Source organism: Plecotus auritus (genome assembly GCF_963455305.1).
Source record: "Plecotus auritus genome assembly, chromosome: 1".
NCBI lineage: Eukaryota > Metazoa > Chordata > Mammalia > Chiroptera > Vespertilionidae > Plecotus > Plecotus auritus.
This window is the reverse complement of record NC_137770.1, coordinates 169569390-169592705: the sequence shown is the minus strand read 5'-3', so window position 1 is coordinate 169592705 and position 23316 is coordinate 169569390. Positions and strand designations below refer to the sequence as shown.

Sequence of the window (23316 nt, the reverse complement as noted above, 5' to 3'; positions counted from 1 at the left end):
GAGGTAAACTGGGTTTTAGGTAAATAAAGGATTAAAAAAGTCATGGAGAGAAGGTCTGGAAGTGCTAGAAAAGAGCCTATTTGAAGAACTGAAATAAGTTCTGGTTGTCTAGATAAAGTGCAAGGGAGAGAATGATGGGAGGTAAGGATAGAGAAGTACTGGTAGCTATGGACTGAGTAGAGAAGGATCTTGTAAACCAAAAGAAGGGATTTGAAATTTATCCCTGAGAAAAATGAAAAACTTAAATTTAAAGAGTTTTAAGCAGGGAAATATCATTCCGGCTACAGTGTAAGCCAGGACCAACTATTGTGAGACTTGCTACTAGAATAATCCAGGGAAGAGAAACAAGTTAAGGTTGTCACCATGGAAATGATAGGCCTAAAATATATTGAGCCAGGAGAAGCAGCTGGTCTTGGAGAGTGACTGGGATGATGAGGGGGAGGGTTGAGTCAGATATCATGGGAAAGTTTTCGTTTTGCCAACTATATGAATGGTGAGACCATTCCCTGACAAAGGGAGCACATGGTCGGAGGGCAGAGGACAAGTTCAGTTCTATACATACTGAGTTTGAGGATCCTGTTGCACATCCAATCATTGCAATCAAAACTGGAGTCTGGAAGGAGATGGGGCATACTGACAGTAACTTAATTCATAAGACTTTAGAAGTTCACTTTGCGAGAGTAGTTTGGTGGATTGTAGGGGCAGAGCTTAATAGTGGATTGAGGAGTGAATGGGAGGTGAAGAAATGTGAATATATAATCAACTTCCTAGAAGCTTGTCTTAGAAGGGGAAGCAGAAAAGAGAGAGGGCAGCAACTAAAGGGGCACATGGTATTGAGAAAATGGAACATGCTTGAATGTATTTAAATGTGTTTAGGACATAGTCTGAAGACAAGTTGATGGAACAGAGCAAGATCCATGAAATGGAGGTGAGGCATTTGGGGCAGATGTTAGCCTTAAGCAGAATGAGATCATAAAACGCTTAGTACTTTATACCTAAGTATATCAATGAAAATGGGGGACTACTGGAGAATTTTAAGCAAGGGAAAAGCATGATGAAATTTCCCTGAAGAACTGTTTTCGGTGAAGTAGGTTTTGGCTCATGCACTTGGCTTACGTTGAAGAATATTCTAAAAACCTGCTGTTATATTCATTGTAGGGGTTGCCCTAAAAGAAAATGCCCTTTATAAGAGTATCTCATAAGAAATTTCTTACCTATCAGTTTTGATTCTTTTAAGGAAGTAGTATGTTTTCACATTATGGTGATGTAAACATGTTATTGATTTATTTCTTTTTGTTATGGACACCAAGAAGCTCAAAGCCATACAATTTTATGTCATATATTTTCATTATAACTTTCTTTGTGGTCTTCAACTTTGTTTATGTATGGTTTTCTTGATTATATTTAAATTTATATATTTTAATTTCTTTTTTTATATATTTTATTGATTTTTTTACAGAGAGGAAGGGAGAGGGATAGAGAGTTAGAAACATCAATGAGAGAGAAACATCGATCAGCTGCCTCCTGCACACCCCCCCACTGGGGATGTGCCCGCAACCAAGGTACATACCCTTGACAGGAATCGAACCTGGGACCCTTTAGTATGCAGGCCAATGCTCTATCCACTGAGCCAAACCAGCTAGGGCTTTAATTTATTTATAGGTGTTTTAATTTGCCTCAAATTCTATGTGAAGTGAAATGTGAGGATAAATTCATAATAAATAACACACGACCATATTTGCTCTCTTTGACTCCTCCCCCGCAGGGTGATATACAGCATGAGGTGGAGGGGAGGTGGATAGTAGAGGCAGGGAGGTCAGTTAGGAGGCTCTTCTAAATGTCCAAGAGAGAAAGGAGGGAGGCTAAACTAAGGCAATAGTAATGGAGATGAGGAGAAAGGGGTGGATCTGAGAGATGTTTAGGAGGTAGAATGGAAGGAAATTGGTAATGAACTAGATGGTGCATGTTTGAGGGAATAGGTGGGTGAGGAGAGGCAGTGTCCAAAACAATTCTGAAGTTTTTGTCTTGGCTTGGATGGCAGGTGCGGATGGTATGTTCACTATAATATGGAAGTCTGGAAGAGAACCAGGTATGAAGGTGAAGATGGTGTGAGACAATCAGGTGGACATGCGTATAACAGTTGGTCTGGAAGTGAGAAGAAAATCTGTAGTGGAGCTAGAAACTTGGTTTTCATGGGACTGAACGTGCTTTCCTGGAGAGAGTGAGTGAGGCAGAGAAGAGCAAAAGCAAAAGAAGCATGTAGGTCAGAGTCCTGAGGATCACCATCTAATGATCAGGTAGAGGAGGAAGAGTTGGCAAAGGAAAACAAGAAAGGAAAGCATGAGAAAACAAGAGTATAGGGAAATGGGAACTAAAGGAAAGAGTGTGTAAGATGGTGGCTGTGGTCAAATGCATCTAATGCTACTAGTTAAGAGCAAGAAAGATGAGGACTGAATAGTGTGTGCTTTTAGTCAGGACCTGTAAATAGTTGGTGACTTGAGTGGAGATGTTCAGTCATTCATTCCCCAATACATGTCAGCGAACACTGTGTACTACATTCCAATCCTATCTAATAAAAGAGTAATATGCAAATTAACCATCACTCTGCTACACCCACAAGCCATGCCCACCAGCTAATCAGGAGCGAGTATGCAAATTAACCCAAACAAGATGGCTGCAGCCACTGAGTGAGCAGGAGGCTTGGGTTTCCCTGGTAATGGAGGAAGCCAAGCTTTCCGCACACCCTGGCTGGCCTAGGCCTCCACTCAAGGCTACAAAGTTTCAATTATAGAAGATAAGTAAATCCCAACAAAAATGGTGGCAGCCACGGAGCTGGAGAGAGCAGGAGGCTTGAGTTGCCCCTGGCGATGGAGGAAGCCAAGCTTTCCGCACACCCTGGCAGGCCCAGGCCTCCACTCAAGGCTACAAAGTTTCAATTATAGAAGATAAATAAATCCCAGATACCAGGGCCTCCACTTGGGTTGCTGGGGGGCGTGGCCGGCCTGCAAACCACCACAGGACCCTCTCCCAGGCCACCCCACACCCCAAGGGAACCCCCACCCTGATCCAGGACACCCTTCAGGGCAAACCAGCTGGCCCCCACCTGTGCACCAGGCCTCTATCCTATCTAATAAAAGAGTAATATACAAATTAACCATCACTTCAACACACAAGATGGCTGCCCCCATGTGGTTAAAGATGGCTGCCCCCATGTGGACACAGATGGCCGCCACAAGATGGCCAGCAGGGGAGGGCAGTTGGGAGGGACCAGGCCTGCAAGGGAGGGCAGTTGGGGGCAATCAAGCCTGCAGGCGAGGGCAGTTAGGGGTGACCAGGCTGGCAGAGGAGGGAAGTTGGGGGTGACTGGGCCTGCAGGGAAGGGCAGTTGGGGGTGGACCCAGGCCTGCAGGGGAGAGCAGTTGGGGGGGACCAGGCCTGCAGGGGAGGGCAGTTAGGGGCAAACAGGCTGGCAGGGGAGCAGTTAGGCATCAATCAGGCTGTCAGGGGAGTGGTTAGGGGGTGATCAGGCTGGCAGGCAGAAGCAGTTAGGGGCAATCAGGAAGGCAGGCAGGCGAGCAGTTGGGAGTCAGCAGTCCTAGGTTGTGAGAGGGATGTCCTACCATGATCAGGCCTAAACGGGCAGTTGGACATCCCTCAAGGGGTCCCAGATTGGAGAAGGTTCAGGCTGGGCTGAGGGACACCCCCTCCCCCCATGCATGAATTTCATGCACCGGGCCTCTAGTTGAGTAATAATGACTGATCTGATGTGGTGGAAATAAGTTAATGGGGTGCAAGGAAATTTAATCCATCAGGATGGATAATTATGGAAGAATGATGAGTTTGGAGGGGAAGCTCAGCCTGGAGGCATTACTACCTCAGAAACAGAGAGTACATTTTTTTTTTTTTTTTTTAGAAAATCATCATAGCTAGGTATGTGCACTAAGTTGAATGATGGTATTGCAATATTGTATAAAAGTAGAATAAAATGACTTATGGACTATGTTTAAATCAGAGAGAACAGGCCAAGGTATTCATGAACATCAATAAAGCTTTATTACAGTTCAATTCATTACCATTGTTTGGATTAATATTGTAGTAATTACACACTTTGTACATTATGAAAATAAGTCATAAATAGTGTAAAAATAATTTTGAAGATCAACTTCTCACAAACTAGGAACCCTGTAAACAAGTTACAAAAGCAAATAAAGACAAATGAGAAACTGAACATAATGCAATTATCTTCAAACTGCAAATTGAAAACCACACGCTTCTTTTGATTCAGCAATGTCAGCAGGAGAAATTAAAATGAAACTGAAATAAGAAATCAAGCAGAGAGAATTCAATCTTTCAATTATTTACACTGCTGAGAAAAACAGGTTTGTGCCATATTTACAGTGATAACACATAACACATTCTTAGAATAATCAATTACATGAGACTGGCCCACAAAACATTAAGAAAAATATGCAGTGTAATGCTTGCCAAAATATGTTTTCTGCATTTTCCTCTTATTTTGTATTCATGTGATTTTTTTGGCAATATAAAAATAGCTGCACATAGAGATGAACTTTAAAATGTAAAAAATACAAATAAAAATATAATATTTTCTAAAGGAAAATCAGATACATACATCTTTTAAAAATGTTATTAAGTTGCATGAAACATTTACAACAGCATAAAGAACATTCACATAAATGTCAATAATAAGACATTCTTTTGTGAATCCAATTTATCAACCGCATTTTGAGAAATGATGGTAATTTATTAAGTTATCAATAAATCATAACTGGTCAGGTTGGAAAAGTCTTCCTAGTCCCAAAAGGACAGTTCTGTCAAGAAGCAGCACAGGAAATCTTACGCATTTAAATACATGAAAAAAATCAGACATGCCATTAAAATGTTTCAGTATTGTATTAATGAAAATTAAACCCACTAAAAATTTAAGTTGGAAGGGTATCTCTGATATGGCATACAGTAAATCTAGTCAATGTGAAGTTATTCAACAAAAGTAGAAGTACACACTGAAGGCTGACAAAATCATCATTGGTCAATCATGTTAATCCCATTAGGAATGAATAATTTTAACAGCCAGAATCAAACACAGGTAATTGTTATTTATGAGAATATATGAATACGTTGCTATGGTCTTGACTTTCTAGAGATAGCAGGGATTTTGTGTTTTGTTTTGGTATAACTTAAAAAAGTTCACTTTTGGTACTGTTAATTATTGATATTACTTGATTATCAAGAAATAGGAAAGATGCCAATATTGGCATATTTCTATAATTACAACATCATTCACCAAACATAACTGACTTCTGAGAAAATCATACATAGGGCCAAAAACAGAAAAGAAAAGATGAAAAATGGTATTAACATTTTATGCTACAATAGGAACATTAAAAAATTTAAACCTTGGAAAATTAAGCACATTTTCCAAGTGATAAAAATATAAGCTACCAAAGACAATTTTTCCATAGCTACTGACATGCTGATCTGACCACTTTCCAAGCCAGGAAAGGACATGTAGGATGAACTACTAGATGTATACTGGTAAGTTCTTGCTGTCCCTTTAGAACATGATGCACAGGAAGTAAATTCAAGAACAGACATTTTTTGGGAGGTGGAAATTCAAGATATTCTCAATTTTTTATATAAAATCAAATAAAAAAGAAAAACTATCCAAGAATGCTTTTTATAATGAAAATAAAAACTAGAAGAAAAATTTAGGAATATTTGTATGCTATGAATGTATGCAGACATCTAATTCTGGTTTTGCCACACTTAATCAAATTGTGTCAGTTAAAAGATGAGAATGAAAGTTGATGAAAGGCATACAGCATATGAACATGTAATAAGAGGATCCATGATCCAAGTAAGGACACATCATCTGCAGGTTATACTGTTTTGTTTTGTTTTGTTTTACATTTAAAAAGACTGGTCATTGAAACATAATTACAACAAATTCATGAACACGAAAAAATAAAACCACACACTAACAGTTTAGGAATGCTATTAAACTGAGAAGTGAAATCCATAGTAGAGTTGCACTGTCCATAAAGAAAAATAAAAGAAATACATCAGCACCAACATAAATGAAAAACAGTTTTAAAGCTAAAACACATACCAATTTGGTATCCTTAAAAGATGCTTATCAGAAATAGAACCTGATTTTTGACTTATTTCCATTGTGTCTTTCAGGGGTTTATCTCAATCCTCTATTCAATAATATAAATTAAAAGAAAGAAATCTTTAAGAAAAATATGTATCTGCCAACACATATATCAGCAAACATAATTTATTAGTTCATTTGGCAATTATTTGATGACAAAATGGATGGTTGAAAATATTTTAGGAACCAAAAATTTAAGATTATCCATAGTGGTTAAGACCTAGTAATTCCACTGAACAAAGAGGAGTGCTATCATCCCTTTGTTTGTCCAAAGGAAATAAATGTAATGGAAGTTAATAATTTTATTCCTTAATCATGGAATAAAAGTCAATGTTGTAAAATCAGAGCAAAAACCCAATATACATATAGGACAGAACAATATTCTTAAGGGCTGTATTTAAAAAAAATTTGTACATAAAATGATTATCTTTTGAGGTATTCTCTTTAGAAGCTGTGCAAGTTTTAAATAGTGATCCATCTTGATACCTGTTTATACTAAAGGAGTAAGAAAGATACATAGAATGAAATATAGCCACCAGATTTTTCTCAAGACACTACTATTTGGTTTCCTGAAAATACTGTAGTTCTACCCGCTTTAGTTCATTTTTCCAATCTATTTAAGACAAGTCATTTCAGACATTGAATGATAATACCTCATCCTAACCATGTCATAGAAGAGATCATTAGAAAAATGCCCTCTATTGTTTTAAAAATGCCAAATTGGCTTCAGAGTGTGGAATGTTACTAGAAATGTGACCAATTAGATGGGGTAATAGTTTGAACATCTTTCCAATCTTGAAAACTTAATGGAAATAAAAAGAAGGCAATGTGATAATTGAGCATTTGGTTATATAATATAAAAGAGATCATAAGGACCTTAGGATCCTTGTCTTATAATCATATCTTAATTACTGTCAGCCCAAGTCAATGATGGATTAGTTTCCCCTCTGGTGGTAACAACCTATGCATGAAACTAGAAAATTTCCCACAAAATGGTGTTGAGTCCAGAGAAAAATTATATTGCCCCATGAGCTAAAAGTGACTATTCCTCATTGATGATGTTCCTCCTAATGGAACTCTTCCATGTAGAATAAGCCATTTCAAAACATGCTACCAACACGTTACTGTGCAAAGAAATGCTCAGTCTAATACAGCTAGGTAACTTTTGAGCAAGAAGATGAAAAAATACTCTTAATGGAAACTAGATGGCAACTATGTTTCACAGCTTTCTGAGATCTCAGATTTGGTCTGTGCATAAGAAATGTAAAAAAAGATAAAGAAATCTAAATATAAACAAAACTTATATCTAAGTAGAACTATAAAAAATAGAAATGAGTTAATACTATCAAATGTGACCAAATCTTGTTCGACTTTATCTTAAGTGATAATCACTATGTATGTTATATTCATCATATGAAAAAGAATGTCAAAAAGTACAGAAAAAATTTCTTAACTTTGATACTTTACAATGACTGAAGTGAAAGTGGAGCTTCTTTTACATTCTCTTCAATTATTCATAACAAGAAAGAAAGTTAGTAAAACGTCATCTTGATTATTGGTTCCGTTACTAGAATTTGAAGACTTTTCTTTAAAAAAAAAAAGTTCAAACAAATATGACAAAAGAGTTTCAGCTTAGTATTCCTTGGAATAAAAAAAGAAAGAAAAGAAAAAGTATTTGAAAGAGTTGGAAACATGTTCTGTTTCTAGAACTTTGTAGAAAATGTTTGAAATGAGTTCGATTTTGGAGAGAACGGAGGCTCTCACATAAGCTTCAGTAGAGACTGTGGAGTGAGCCGCCTTCAGGACGTGTGATTTCTTCAGCAACCTGAGCTTCGTCAGGAGGGACACACCCTTTACTAAGAAACAGGGGCTGCCATTCCAAGAATCTTCTACGCCAAAGAAGAGCTGTATGTCTCTGTCATTTTCCAAAAGCACCCATACTAACACCTGCTTGAATTCAGTTTATTAGAAGAAAAAGTCTGCTGTTCTGGGTGCCTGCACTCCTACACCTCTTTCCTACTTGGTCACAGGAGAGACAGCCAGGATACTGAACCGGTCCTCTTTCCTGGTCTTCACTGCCAAGGGCAGCCCAAGGAAAACCGGAGGCACACCAGCTCAGCCCCTTGATATTTCAACCAAGGTGGCCACGTGAGCCCACAATACTGGAAGCTGTAGATCAGCAGTTGGGACTGCAACGCCCTCAAAATACAAGACCACTTGTGTGTGTGCTCTCCACCACTTTATCTCTTTTTGGCAATAAGCCATGGTGTAACCCCCTTGAGATGACAAAAGAAAGAAAAGCTCAGATGTGATTGAAGGACTCATCAAGAGGCATGCTAGCATGTGAAGGTGCACAACAACAGGCAGGTCTGGCAGGGACATGCTTTTTTAGTCAGTTTCAATGGGTGGTGTGAACTCAGTGCTGATAGTGAAGGTGAGTAGGGATGTGATGATAAACGCTAACATCGGTCAGTATGGTACATTTTCATAGTTTTGAGTCCATATTTGGTCACAATTTTATGTAAACTATTTCATGGCCCCTTTAGTCCATGCAAGTAGCAAGCCCAAAGTAAGAAAATAACAAGAACAATCATTCTCTATCACTGATATGTCCATATAAATAGGCATCTTTACGTAAGATAAAGAGATAATGATCTATAGTTTTCTGCAGGCTTCTCACTAGTTTCACCTGTTGCCCAATTTTAGATGTAAGCGAAGAAAAGATGGACACGTGTACTACTGCAAACAGGAAGAAGCAGCTATATGTAAACATATCTCAGACTTGGTAAAATCTGCAATTCAATTTTCAACTATAAATATAAAGAGTGGACCACTATATACACAACTTCATGCTTGGAAGGTTAGTTTCATCACTGCAGAAAAACAAACAACAAAAAAGACAAATATATAGAATTAGTGGTCTGGGATAAAAATTCCAAATTAACATTTATTTTAAGAAAACTGGTAGAACCCTGAATAGAGTTGTTGTTTGTCAATCAATGAGCCAATCAATATGGATCTTACACATTACTTTCCTAAAACTCCAGTGTCATCAAAATTTCCATCCTAGATTCAACCCACATTTTCCTTTTGCTGCAGAGAAGTTTCTGGAAGTGTTTGTTTCAGTAACTATTCTGGGAAAGCAGAAAGTTAGGATTTTTAGCATATATGTGCCATAGTTAAAATACATGTCCTGTTTACAACTTCCATAACCTCTCCAAACATTAAAACACAGTGCGGGAATGGCTGAGGATTCTGACCTCAGTGGCACTACTTACTTCACCAACACCGGACTCTTCCTGTTTCCTCTTTCCTTTTGTTAGTCCTGCCCTGCTGTGGATGATAGGCAAGGTACACCAGCCTGCTAGCAGGTCTTTAAGCTGAATTACAGGTTCCACTGTGATCTAAGATACCATAAATCTCTGGTTCCTCATTTTGAACAGCCATAATTATTAAGGTTTTCCTAGAACTAAAATTAAGTCTGAGAGAACTGAGGGCCAATCATCTTTGAAGTATAAACTTATACAGCAGATCTTGGAGATGGTAACTTTTACTCAAAAATAAAAATCATTGAGAAAAGTAAAATTTCCAGTTCGTTAATGAAAAACATTTGTTTTTCTCTCTCCAAGAAAAATAGATGCTTCATTAGATGTGCCTAAGAGAGGCTGGGAACTTTGTGATCTTTAGAGATGGAGTTCACTCCATGTTTATGCATGTTGTGTCCATGCCAGAGAATATGGCCAGTGTTGCTCAGTGGTTGAGCATCGACCCATGAACCAGGAGGTCAGGGTTGGATTCCCTGTCAGAGCACATGCCCAGGTTGCATGCTCCATCCCCAGTAGAGGGCGTGCAGGAGGCATTAATGATTCTCATCACTGATGTTTCTATTTCTCTCTCCCTCTCCCTTCCTCTCTGAAATCAATAAAAACATTAAAAAAAAATCTGTCATCTTGTTTTAGGAAGGTTCTGCTAAAAACTTGTTAGCTTTACCTGGAAAAATAAGGTTTAGTAAGACATTAAAAAATACAAAAGCTGCAAGTATTTTTCTGATTAAATAGCTTTTAAAAAATATATTTTATTGATTTTTTACAGAGAGGAAGGGAGAGGGATAGAGAGTTAGAAACATCAATGAGAGAGAAACATCAATCAGCTGCCTCCTGCACACCCCCTACTGGGGATGTGCCCACAACCAAGGTACATGCCCTTGACCGGAATCGAACCTGGGACCCTTCAGTCCCTAGGCCCACCCTCTATCCACTGAGCCAAACCGGTTAGGGCTGATTAAATAGTTTTAATCTCCACATGGGGATGGATATGACTTTAATAGTCTGTAAGTATTTTCTTAACCATAAATGCTGCCATTTACTCACTGTATGAATTACACTATGAACTGGTACATCATTACTCTTCAAAATTCAGAAAACTGAACTGTACCTAATAGGAAAAGTAACTTAAACAAAGATCAAATCATTTCGCATAAAAAAAATTATTAGAGAGCAGCATAACCAAAGGGACTTGCTCATTAATCATAGTGATTTAGGTGGCTGCCTCAATCTGAATTTTCAAACATTTACCACTATGCTCCGGAGGCTAATAAACAATAATGTTTAAAAGGAGGATCCACATAAAACAGGACTAAATAAGGAATCTACTGGACTTCTTTTAAAAATATTTAAAAAATAATTTGGTTTGACTAAGTGTATTTCAGATAGCTCAGTGGTGGGCAAACTCATTAGTCAGCACAGCAGCAAACCAACCACTGAGATAGCTAAATTGACCACATATTTTAGAACATTCCATTTTTTCTAATTGTTTCTACTTTTTGGGGAGGAGGGTGTTGAGAGAGGTTGATTCCAATGATTTGTTTTTGTGTGTGTTGTGAGTGTGATAAGCAATACTGAGTTTTATCATTGAATTATTATTTTTTTATATAAAAAGATGCGAGACTTAAGAAATCCTTGATCTTATGGAAACCATGGTATCTATTCTGTGGAGAAATGAGTACTTAAAAGGGAAATATCTGATTTTCTGATGCCAGACACATTACTATTAGGATTGGCCTTTTTATGAACTAAAAGATGATGAGTGCTTTGTTTGTTGCCATTATTATGCCCTCACAGAAAGGAAGTGATTTAGCAGCAGCTGAAAATTATATGAACCAAGTTCTGAGTAGTATTAGAAGGCTGGCAAAATAAGGCTTTCACATCTACCTCGTATCAGTTGTGCCAATGTATTAAAAAAACATTGTAATATTAGATTACAGGTCAAAGAGCACATGGTAATCCCAGCTCAGGATGTATTAAACATTCCGAGAACAGGGGTTATGAGGTGAAAGGATACTTTTCTCAGGTGAAGAAGAATATGATGATAGGCCCATCTTCCTGAGAACCACTTGACCTCAGGTGTGATTGAGATAATTATCTGACAGGCTGAAAGTGGAGTTTGGGAAGCTACTAAATAAGTGACGTTGCCCAGAAAGAAGGAAGGTGTTTCTTTCCCTGGTCAAGTGGGGTGAGAGTGGTCAAGCAAGAGAGTAAGTTACACAGGATCTCACCAACGCAGTTGATGAGCTAAGACGAAACCAGGAGAGTTAAGTTTCTCTTCATCTTTCTGCAATCCTACATAGTTTTATATAACTTTGTCGGTGAAACATGCCTGTCAAAAATAACTGAATAAACCACAAGGTTTTAGAGGAAAAAAAAATAAAAATGATCAAAGCAGCATGGATGCTTCCTCCTGGCTTATTTTTACATCAGTGGAGTTCCTTCATCCTTCAGTAGCATGCATGCACAGTCCTTTACAGGTTCACACATTATTGTGTAAAGGTTTGGTACTCCCTCAGCACAGCAGAGACACAGCTTTTCCCTGCTTAAGGTTCGTCCATTGCTTCCCATCTCCTGCTTCTAGGTCTGTTACTTACTAGCTCTGTGCCTTGGAAGTTACTTAACCTCTCTGAATTTCAGCTTCCCCATCGGAATCATTGAGGATAACACCATAGGGGGTTATTGTGACAATTAAATAAAATGATACCCCTCATATAAAAGGGCTTGTTACATAGAAAGCTCTCTGTTAGGATAAGTTTCTTTTCCTACACAATGGTTATAGGAAGCTATATGAGGAGGCTAGAATAAACTAGTACAAAGGACAGCAACTTAAATATAACCAGAATCTTCTAAGTAACTCAAGACATCAATGAAGAAAAAAGATCATGCTTACATTTTCTGCTTTCTCAGCTTTGTGACTAATATTGACAGGGTTCTACCATGTATTTGCATGTTTACTTAAGTAACTGAATATAAATAGAAAAACAATGACAGTCAATAGTAGTTTTAAACATTAGGAATACAAGGAGGTCATTGAGAGACAAGCAAACCATTACAGAGATGCACTGCCTGCCCCTTTCCATCCAAAGAAAGGACTAGATGGGGAAGGTCCCAAATCACAGCGTTTCTTGGGAACTGTTTTCACTCCTCAGTTCAGGAAGAAATCAGCAGTAAACATACTAATGGAAAGATATTCTGAAGGTGGTATCTTTTTCTTTTTAATAGCCAAACAACTTTTAGCAATGTCAAATTCAAAAGGTCTGCTCTAAATGGAAAAGGCTAGGCCAGGTGGAGAGAAAGGGAGAGTGCTTCTTTTAGAAATGATTCCATAAACCCTACCTTTTGCCAACAGCCAGGCATGGGCAATCCATCTGGACCCTGTTTTAAAGAGAAGAATAAGAATTCCTTGGGTTCCACAAAAGTGATCACACTTCATGATTCACATGCTCAGTGTCTTAAAAGATGGATTTCTACTCAGTAGTAGCCTTAGTCATAGGCATATTTTTCTAATTATTAACAATAAACTCCCAATATAATACCTAAGGTTAATTAAAATGAAGAAAATTCAAATGTTTTTTTTTAGGGAGAGTACACATTTTGAAAATACATAAAGTATAAGAAAATACACCTAATTTTGAAAAAGCAATTTACAAAGCATAGTGGTCTACCCAGTTCTACCTTGGGATAACAAATCTGTACTATTCCTCCTAATTTCATTTACATATATTTCACAATTATCTTTATTAAGTAAACTGAAATAACTTCACTTCCTGGTCACTATGGTCTATGGTTGAATGCATGATAATGATGAATAAACAATGATGAACCATTTCTATCTGAAGTTTATAGCTATTCAGAGGCTATTTTCACTTTTCTATATTGAAAGCAGATATATTGGAATATATTTAATCAACCAAATTAAAACATAGGCAGCCTATCTATATATTTACAGTAAAATGTTATTCATAGAATTCATCAATTTTTCTATTAAAATTTTTTAGAAGCCGGTTAACAAATTCTGAATAAACCTGGGGTTCCTAAATGCTGCAAAATTTATTTTTACTTAAAGTGTGAACACTCTTCAGATACAAATGATATAAATAAAGCAGGGAGAGTTGGGATGTGATGAGGCATGCTTGTGTTTCCACCCAACGAAATGATTGTAAACTATTATTTATTATCATTACCAAGCAAACAAAATAAAAGGCTGGGCACTTCACATTGATATTTTCTAATTGTAATTATGAACTGAATACAATTTTTTTCTATAAACGCAATCTCTTAAAAGGCTTGAGAAACAAAGTTATCTTTATAGAAACATGCTTAGCATTAAAAAACAATATAAGGACATGCAGACAAATATTACCATCAACACTATCATAAAATGTTTTCCTTTACACCTCAGAAAATATGAATATACTTTTAAAAACAATATAAAAAAAACAACAACCCTGCTTTTGAAATAGCTTTATAAGATATTTGGGAAAAATTCGGTAATGCCAGATTGGTACAAGGAGAAGGATCACCCAGTAGAATTTTAGATTTTAGTAAAAGGAGGATTTGGGATTCATGCCAATGGAGATAAGGGAGTTCTGTCCACTTTAGGAAAGTGAGTTTCAAAAGGAGAGACCATTAAATCAAAAGGTTATGTGACAAAGAGGAGAGCTTGGGCTGTAGACTGTTATCTTTAGAAGCTCAAAGAAGCTTGGTTTACTTCCCTGCAGTCTCTTAACCGCATTCCCTAGAAATGGCTACTCCTGACCGCAGAGGCTTCACTCCGAAGGTTTGGCCTTACAGCTGGACAGAAATTTAGTGAAAGAGGCAAAAATGCCTTTATTTCCTTTAGAGGAAAAGGAAAAAAAAAAGTTCAATTTAGGGGTAAAACCCAAAGTTATGGGCTAGCTGTGCCTTTACATAGAAGCCTTTCATGTAATGTTAATGTAATCTTTAACTATTTGTTGAATAAATTAATATCCCCCAGAAGGCAGTCCCGGTTCATGTCAGTTGTGAGAACGTTAGGAGATTAGTTTCCAGTCATTGGTAGACATGCATGGTCGCTCTCTTCACTCTGCAGTGTCACGGAAGGAGCCATTCATGCACATGCATGTAGTGTGTTTATCATGTAAAGCTTGGTCCAGAAGCACCACTTTACACCCATAGAGATGAATATGTAATAAACAAAGGAACTGCATGCAGGGTGGTAGGAAAGAGAAATACTGTACCAATTGGCAAGGGGCATCCAGCCCATCCAGGCCAGGCTGGCCTGGCTCCCCTTTTTCCCCCTTAATGCCACGGAATCCCTGTTTGTAAAGATTAACTCATAACGTTACTAACAAGAAATCACTTATGCACAAATTCTGCTAAAGAAATAACCACAATAAGATGCTGGGAGAGGAGCAACTCGGAAGTGCAAAGTAACATGCGGTGAAGTTGGACAAAACTCCACATATCATGAGGGCTTGACTGGGAACCGGGGCCTCTGTTGAGAAGTACAGAACCATGCTGGTTCCTCTTTGGAGCCTCCATTCATGTTGGATCAACACTTGAGTGTTAAGAAACCAGGCAGAGCTGGTGGCCAGACACGAGGTGTGGAACATAATGGGATTACCCACAGGGCTCGTTCTAATACCTTGTAGTCCATGTTAAATGACCCCATCAGAACCCCAGCTCTTATAGGTCCCTCCAGCTTGCTCTTCTCCCAGCTTATCCCCTCACACATGACATCTGAAGTCAGAGTTGCATGAGTCAGACATACCAACGGGCAAGGTGCATCTAATCCAGGGGCACCCTGTTCTCCTTTCTCCCCTTTAGGCCCCTTTTTGCCTTTCTTTCCCTTTTCCCCCTGTGGATACAAGGGTTTAAATAAAAGACAGGTTTTATTGGACGGGGGTAAATAATGGTGATTCAAAAGATTACTTAGCCAATAGAAGTTTGGAAGGGCATTTACCATTGTTTTCTGGTTTAGGTAAGGCATGATATTATAAAAATAACAGAGTGACAATGGATTCTGGGTAATGATATGTGGCATTTTATTTACGATACTCAATAATTTGATAGAAGGAGACCAAAGGCCAACCCATCACGAAGGAGGAGCAGTGCTGACATAGAGCCTGGTGCAGTGGTCCTTTTGAAGGAGGTGTTTCTGCCATGGATCTGGGCTGTGTGTGTGTGTGTGTGTGTGTGTGTGTGTGTGATATCAACTGTACTGAAGCCAGCCAGTGCAGGTGCGGTTCAGAGGAATAATGGATACTTCGAACAATTTTCAATACCTGTCAACTTGTTTTCTCCGTAATCCTGTAATAGGTGAAAGCTACATTGAGCCAGAGAAAAGAATATTAACAGCATCTACCTTTTTGAAATATAAACAATTTTATGACATTATTTTTTGTAGCTTTCATTAAAAAATATTCAATGTATTAAAATATGCTTCTATTTATTTTAACATTTGTTTTCAGATAACTAAGAGCAAGTAATTTCCTTATTAAATCAGATAAATAAAGTTAAAAAGTGCTAATACTTCTTAGCAATACCAATGGGAGAAATGGACTTATTTTAATCACAGGGATCTTCTTTAATTCACTCTTATTGATCTCATGCCAGGTGCTCACAATGGTAAATGGGTTTCCAGCTTACTTACAATTAAAAATAAATTCTGTTCAGGAGAGGAAAAGCAGTTTGGACTTAGCTGAGCTAACACTAAAAATGAGATAGGCAGGATAATAACATAGTGGGGAGGTAGCCATGGAAATTAGTATTTAGGAATCAAGGTAAAGGTTGTGGAAATCTGCGTGGGTCAGAAGGATGGCGGAATTTAGGAAAGGAGGCAAAAGGAGGAGAAGGAAGGAAGGCACCTCAGCGGTTTTACATTAACATAAATATCTGCATATTTACAGACAAGAAGTTGGCGAGTACAAAATACAACATATACTTAGATTAGGGTATTCATTCTGCAATCAGGATGGCAGTTACGATAAAATGGAATAATTTCAGAAGCCAAACAACATGAATATTCAAAGGTAAAAAGACATACACATAACAGAAATATGAGATATGCATTCAAATTAACGTATTCATTCTGACTGCATGCGCGAAAGCTCCTCATTTCTGTCCTGTGTGCCAAAAAGGTTGCATCAGAAGGCTCAGAATCAAGAACACTCGGGTTGCTATAACACCCGGGAAAGAGTGAAATTCTGTGTGGTTTAGTTGATCATGATTAAAGACAAAGCCCGGAGAAGCCAGGGTGAAATGGGAGCAGGTGTGACAGGAAGTAAGCTGGGAGGAGCATTGGGGAGTAAATTGCTCACTCATGCGGAATGAATCAAATTACTTCGTCAGCAAATAACTTCAGTGCCATGACATAAAATGGATGTAAACTTGTTTAGGTGAATTCTTTCCTCCCAGGAGGCAGTGGACTCTCCTTCGTCACAAAGGTGTGACTGACACCAGGTGTGTTAGGTCTTATTAATTTAGAATTCACTTCGTTGTTTGGTAAATCAACTCATATTAATAACTCAACCAAAAAGCATTGTCATACTGATGTTGACTGAGATTTGGGGAATAATTTCTCAATAATATTTTTGTAAACTTCAAGCGTTATGAAAAACAGACACAATTTTTTTTTTAATCCTCACCCGAGGGAATTTTTCCATTGATTTTTAGGGAGAGTGGAAGAGAGGGAAAGACAGAAATATCGATGAGAGAGAAACACATCAATTGGTTGCCTCCTGCATGTGCCCCATACCAGGGCCAGGCTGGGGAGGATCCTGCAACGGAGGTGCGTGCCCTTGACCGGAATTGAACCTGGGACCCTTCAGTCTGCAGGGTGACGCTCTATCCACCGAACCAAACCAGCTAGGGCACAGACATGATTGTACCCTTCAGTCTGCAGGGTGACACTCTATCCACCGAACCAAACCAGCTAGGGCACAGACATGATTGTATAAAGAACAATATATCAGTGTTATTATTAATCAACATAGTTTTATAACACAAAACCATCTGTCCATGTGGGTATGAACACATTAAGGGTTCCTGCTAATATTTATCTCCCATGTCAAAGAATGCTATGCATAAAGTGTTCACATTTAGAATCTAATTTTCCTATAGATAAAACTTCTATACATGGAATCTGAAATATGAAAACATTTTGTATGGGTGATTAACATTACTCTGAGGATTAAATTTGTAGCTTAGTGTTTTCATAAGTTAAAATGCTGGTATTTTCTTCTTTGTTTAAAAGAGCATTAAAGTAAGTATCCTCATAATGGTGACATACTTTTGAGTAAGATTTTGCACTCATACTACCCATCAGGTAAATAGAAAAACTATAATATTTAAAGCACACATACCTTGAGCTAAAGTACCAGTACATTTATATTTTATAGTTAGAATTTGTAATTCAGAATAAAAATTATTATTTTTTGCCTCAGCTTCCTTGCCTGTGAAATGGGAACAAAATAGCACCAACTTCAGGAGGTTGTTATGAGGTTGAAAAGACTATCACTTTTGGGAAAACACTTAAGTGCTCAATAAATGTAATCATATTTATGGTGGTGGTGGTGGTGGTGCTTTTTACATAACCACTCACATGAACTCTCTTACCAATGGGAAGCTAAGTGATACCTAAGGCCTGTAGAATACAGAGCAGTCTTCATACCTTTCTTTCTTTGACAACTCTCACTTGGCCTTGCTTTTCAAAAGCTATGAACTTCACTGTTAAAAAAATTTTTTTTCTAGGGTTTTGAAACAGTGTGTTGTTAAATAGATCAGGACATGATTTACTCTGAGAAATATAATTGAACTGTGAAAGTGCAATTTACATTTGAACTGTAAAAAATTATTCTTCAAAGATCTAAGCAAAGGGGAGAGAAAAGGAAAAAAAAATGATTTTAAAAATCTATAATCTAAATTTTACTGTCAGACAGAAAACCCTTTTGCCTGATTTTGGCTCCTTTGTACACTGGAGCTGATGGTCCTGAGATAGAACCTAAACATGACCTCAGAAAATACACCAATATCTCCACTTAAAAATATCTATAGCACCTAAAAGCTGCCTAATGGACTCACTGGGGTTTATCAGTCACACTGCTTGTCTTCTATTTTTCCAGTTAAAAAATCAAGACACAGAACATATCTCCTGTCCCTTCCCTGGGAGTGCTGTGAAGATAACTAAAGCTTTACTGGGTTGGGCGAACTTGGCAAGAAAACCAGTACGGATTTGTGCTATTTCAGTTTACGTTAATGTGTAATTCTTTTTTTTTTTTTTTCACTTTCAAGAATCCCTGAACATTACATCTTTCAACACACTGGTGTCAGGTAGTTGAAAAATAGTAGCCTGGCTATCTGGGGATTATAATGTTTTCTTCCATAATAGACAGTGCTCTTATTTCTAGCGGCGCAGCCTTCTTCCTTCCCCTGTGAAGAGCTGAGTCCTCAGATCAGGCATCAGCATGTTTTTGGAGCACAGGACGGAGAAGGGGTAGACACAGGAAAGACCTGCACAGCTGAAGCAAAGCAGACAGCATGACAAAGGTCAAGCAGGCACATGCTGGGATGCAGAGGTCACCTTTTCTCCCTTTTCTCCTAGATCACCCTTTTCGCCTCGTGGACCAGGGAAGCCCTAGAGGACAAAAAGCAAACCAAAGAGATCTATTGATGTAACTGTGGCACAATCAAATTGAAAAAATAAATTTAAAATTGCATGTTTCTGAAACATAGATATAAAGGAAAAAGGCACGCCAACAATCTCAAAACTTAGAGAAAGTAGCACTTAGAAATAATAGTTTACTAACATGTCAATTATCTACATACTATAGGTTTCTTGCTTTTTCTCATAGGAAATGTACAGTGGAGAGAATATCAGGATCCTAGTTTGAACCCTGGGGAATTCACTGCTCTGTGTGGCCATGCGCAAATCACTTACCTCAGCATTTTAGTCCTTTGACTCTAAAATGGGGTTAATGATATCTACTATACAACTGTTGGTGGAAGCATTAAATGCGATGAAATAAAGTACCAGAATTATGTCTGCACATACAAGTTGCTCAATGAATAGTAACTACTATTACTTTTGCTATTGTTATTATTCACCTAATACAGGATGAACAGTGTTCATTTCAAGAGGCATTTACTTTTGAGATTCTCTATATTTATAGAATTGTAAGATAAATAGGGACTTTCAGCTAAAAAAATATGGCATAAGAGCTTTGAGGATAGATGTAATACACCATTACCTAAGGGTAGCAGGTGAAAGATACTTTAATTTTATGCATATTTTAAAATAAGTGGTTCAAGTACAAATGTTGAGAGTGTCCCTAATTTGGGAAAGTATTTTAAAGTGGCACTATCAACTATCAATTATTAATTTTATACCAGATAATTACTTTTTCCCTTTAATGTTTACCTTATGCAAACACTCTTGGTGTATTTTATGAGGCTATTTATATGCATAGCAATTTTTGTTGTATGCATATCTATGTGTACAGAAACAATAAGAAGTATTATTGCTGTTATTATGATGGAGACCATCAGCATCTATTATAATAGGAAGATGTTCATTGTATGTATTACTTACATCAAGACCAGGCTCTCCATCTTTCCCCTGCCAAAGAACCACAGTAGCTATATTAGTGTTCTTAGGTTTCATGAATAGGTTATTGTTTTCATTAAGGCTGCTTGCACATGCAACACTAGTATTAGAACTACTTCACCATCACCAATGTGAAAAAGATCCTCTACTGGTTAGTATTACACATTTTTTTTTCACTAAATCAAGTGAAATGACTGTTAATGTTGTTGGTAAGAGTCATGAAAATGTTTTCTTATATATCAGGTTAAACAGTTTGCTTTTTTGCTGAAGGTGAATGGTTGGTATCCAAATTATCAAGTCAGGAGTTAAGTTGAAAGCAAAAATCATTTAGCTGATTTAAAAACACACCAGCACTAATACAGTATGCAAATCAATGCTGCTTTAATTCTCTGAGTAGTGAGCTCAGACATGAGTAAAAAATGTGCAAACTTTATTGTTAAATATAGTTTGGATTTGGCTAGAGTGCACCTTGTCCATAAATATTGAGGGTGTGAAGGTCACAACTTAAAATACTGTTTTTAAGTAAACTTTGTAAATGAATGATCCCCAAACATTAAAGGAGCCAGAAGGCTGTTGTGCAAGGATGATAAATGCACTCCCAGGGCGCAGATGATCAGGGCAGTGCCTACTGTGCCTCACAATGGATCCACCCAGAGTTCCTGAGAGGTTGCTTTGATTCCGTCAACTGAAATCTATTTTAAAAATCAGCCTTCACTTTAAATCTATTTTAAAACCAGCCTCTCTTTTAGCATTGAAGTAATGATGGCTTTAGTTTGTTATTTCAGTTCATAAAAACTGAAAGTACATGGTATATGGAAGTGCATCGGGGTTAAAAACCTCAATACAAGCATACACTTCTATTGCAGTCCTTCCCTACCCCCATGGGATCATTTATGATGATCCCAAAGATAATGCCCTAAAGCAAACCCGAGGCCTCAATTTGAAGTCTGTGTCACTGAGAATTTTAATCCACATCCTATGTTCAAGATCCCCTGTGATGACAGTAACAGAGGGATCAGAGACATCGAGTCATCATAAACATCAATTTGAAAAATAACTAATTAGCAAGAGTGGTTTTAGTAAGTAACCCATGAGAACAGATAAAATCTGCAGGAAGTTGTTTTAAATAAAGCTCCTACACGCACTTCTGGTACAGTGGCCTTCCAAAGAAGTGCCAGTCATGGGCGTCCAGTCAGATGGTATGGGCAAGGCGTCACTGGACAGGGGGAGTCCCACCTTTAGGCTGGTGCTGTCCATCAATGGACAAGCTCTGATCCTCTCAGTCTTGTGACATGTGAGGGCATGTGTCTGTACGTGAGTGGGAGGATGACATGAATGTGACCTGTCTCTGGAGGACATGGTGATACTGGGGTTGTAGAGAATGAGTGGACTGTTTTTGCTCCTGTAATATGATTAGCTGGTCCCACAAGGGAGGGATTACGTGATCTGTGGATGCTGAAGGTGGAGACCGCACACGAGACAGAGAACTCACAGGCAGGCCATAGGGCCCTCTGGGTCCGGGCTCTCCCACAGCTCCTTTTTCGCCCTAAAACAAAAGGTAGAAAGTTCAAATCAGACACAGACACCAATATTCACACCTGTGCCCTAATGGCCTGTGTGTAAAACTCCTATCTGAATTATCATTCTATCAAAATACCAAAGATTCAGGCTCTTCCAGAATTGCTGTCAATGATACAGTAAAAGTAATCTACATAAGATGATTTTATTAAATCACCTTAGAAAGAGCATAAGACTTCCACTGCCTGGTTGTGCCAAAGGACCAGCATGTCTAGGATGCTGTATTTGGGTTTTTGGGCATTAATGTGAAACATTTATTTGTTACAAATTATTTTAAGTTACTATTTATTTATGTATTTATTTATTATTGTTAATCCTCACCCAAAGATATTTTTTCCATTGATTTTTAGAGAGAGTATTGGGGAGGGAGAGAGAGAGAAAGAGAGAGAGAGAGAGAGAGAAAGAGAGAGAGAGAGGAAGAGAGAGAGAGGGAGAGAGAGAGAAGTGAGACAGATTGATTGGTTGCTTCCCACTAGGGCTGGGGATCAGACTTGCAACCCAGTTACGTGCCCTTGACCGGGACTCGAACCCTCGACCCTTTGGTGTATGGGCTGATGCTCTAACCACTGAGAAAAACCAGCCAAGGCTTAAATGATAATCTTGAATGCTTATAAAGAATAAGTGTAATTGGAGGTGGTCCCACGAATATGAAATAGTTGCAATGACAGAGAAAAAGATATTCTGCGTTTCAAGTAGAAAACCCCCTCTGCCCCCATCTCCAAAATTAATGTGTTTGTCAGGACTTAGTGTGAAAACTTCAGGAGTCATGATGATGTTTATACGAGTGGTCAGACAGAAAATGTTACCTTCTTTTATCACACCTCTGAAGAAGTTCAAAGGTTAGCAAATCTTTCTCATGAGTGAAGTGCCAAGTTCAGCTGCTCACTATGAATGCAGATCCATGTATTTTGCTGTGTTTGTCTATACTCCAGATTCCCATTTGAGCACATTTAAAGTCCCTGATAACATTCTTCTTTAATCTAAACGTTGGGATTGGTGGAGCTAATTAGCACTGTCACCCAGAAGCACATAAAGAATAGGGAGGCCACTGAAAACAAATACGATAAATGCTTTTGAACTTTCACGCAGTATTACTGAAAGAGCAGCATTTGCTTTCGGGAAAGTGGCAGGCTTTGAAATAAAACACATTTAAATTTGAATTCCAGTCCTGTCACTAACTATCTGTATGGCCTTAGGTAACTTCCTTTTTTAAATCCTCATCCAAGGTTCTATTTTTCTTGATTTTAGAGAGAGAGTAAGAGAAAGAGAAGATCAATGAGAAAGAGAAACATCGATTGGTTGCCTCCCCCTAGGCACCCTGACCAGGGATCGAACCAACAACTTAGGTCTGTGCCCTGACCAGGTTTTGAATTCAAAACCTTTTGGTGTAGACTATGCTCCAACCAGCTGAGCCACAGCCCCACCCCCATCAGGGCTTAGGTAACTTTCTTAGCCTTTCTGTGCCTGAGTTTCATTGGCTGTTAAATAAGAATAATAATACATATTCTACAAGAATTTTTCTGAAGACAATTTATTTTTCTGATTATAAAATATGAAATTCACTGTTGTCAAATAATATGTCCCATAAATAGTAGCTATCATTATTATACAATTAGTCTTATTTTTAATTAAAAAAAAAGGGTCGGCAAATC

At 38.0% G+C, this 23316-nt stretch overlaps 1 protein-coding gene across 1 annotated transcript in view; it reads right to left on the bottom strand.

Annotated features, from left to right (window-relative positions):
- Window positions 1–4030: 4030 nt before the first annotated feature.
- COL25A1 (collagen type XXV alpha 1 chain) overlaps window positions 4031–23316 on the bottom strand; it is a 513960-nt gene continuing 494674 nt past the window's right edge. Inside the window, exons 36-41 of the mRNA XM_080655171.1 lie at window positions 21579–21632; window positions 20072–20098; window positions 19064–19117; window positions 14721–14798; window positions 12838–12876; window positions 4031–9048 (exon numbers count right to left, since the gene is read on the bottom strand). Coding sequence (XP_080511297.1) covers window positions 9046–9048; window positions 12838–12876; window positions 14721–14798; window positions 19064–19117; window positions 20072–20098; window positions 21579–21632 — 255 coding nt within the window. The 3' untranslated portion in view covers window positions 4031–9045. The remainder of the gene's footprint in view (window positions 9049–12837; window positions 12877–14720; window positions 14799–19063; window positions 19118–20071; window positions 20099–21578; window positions 21633–23316) is intronic.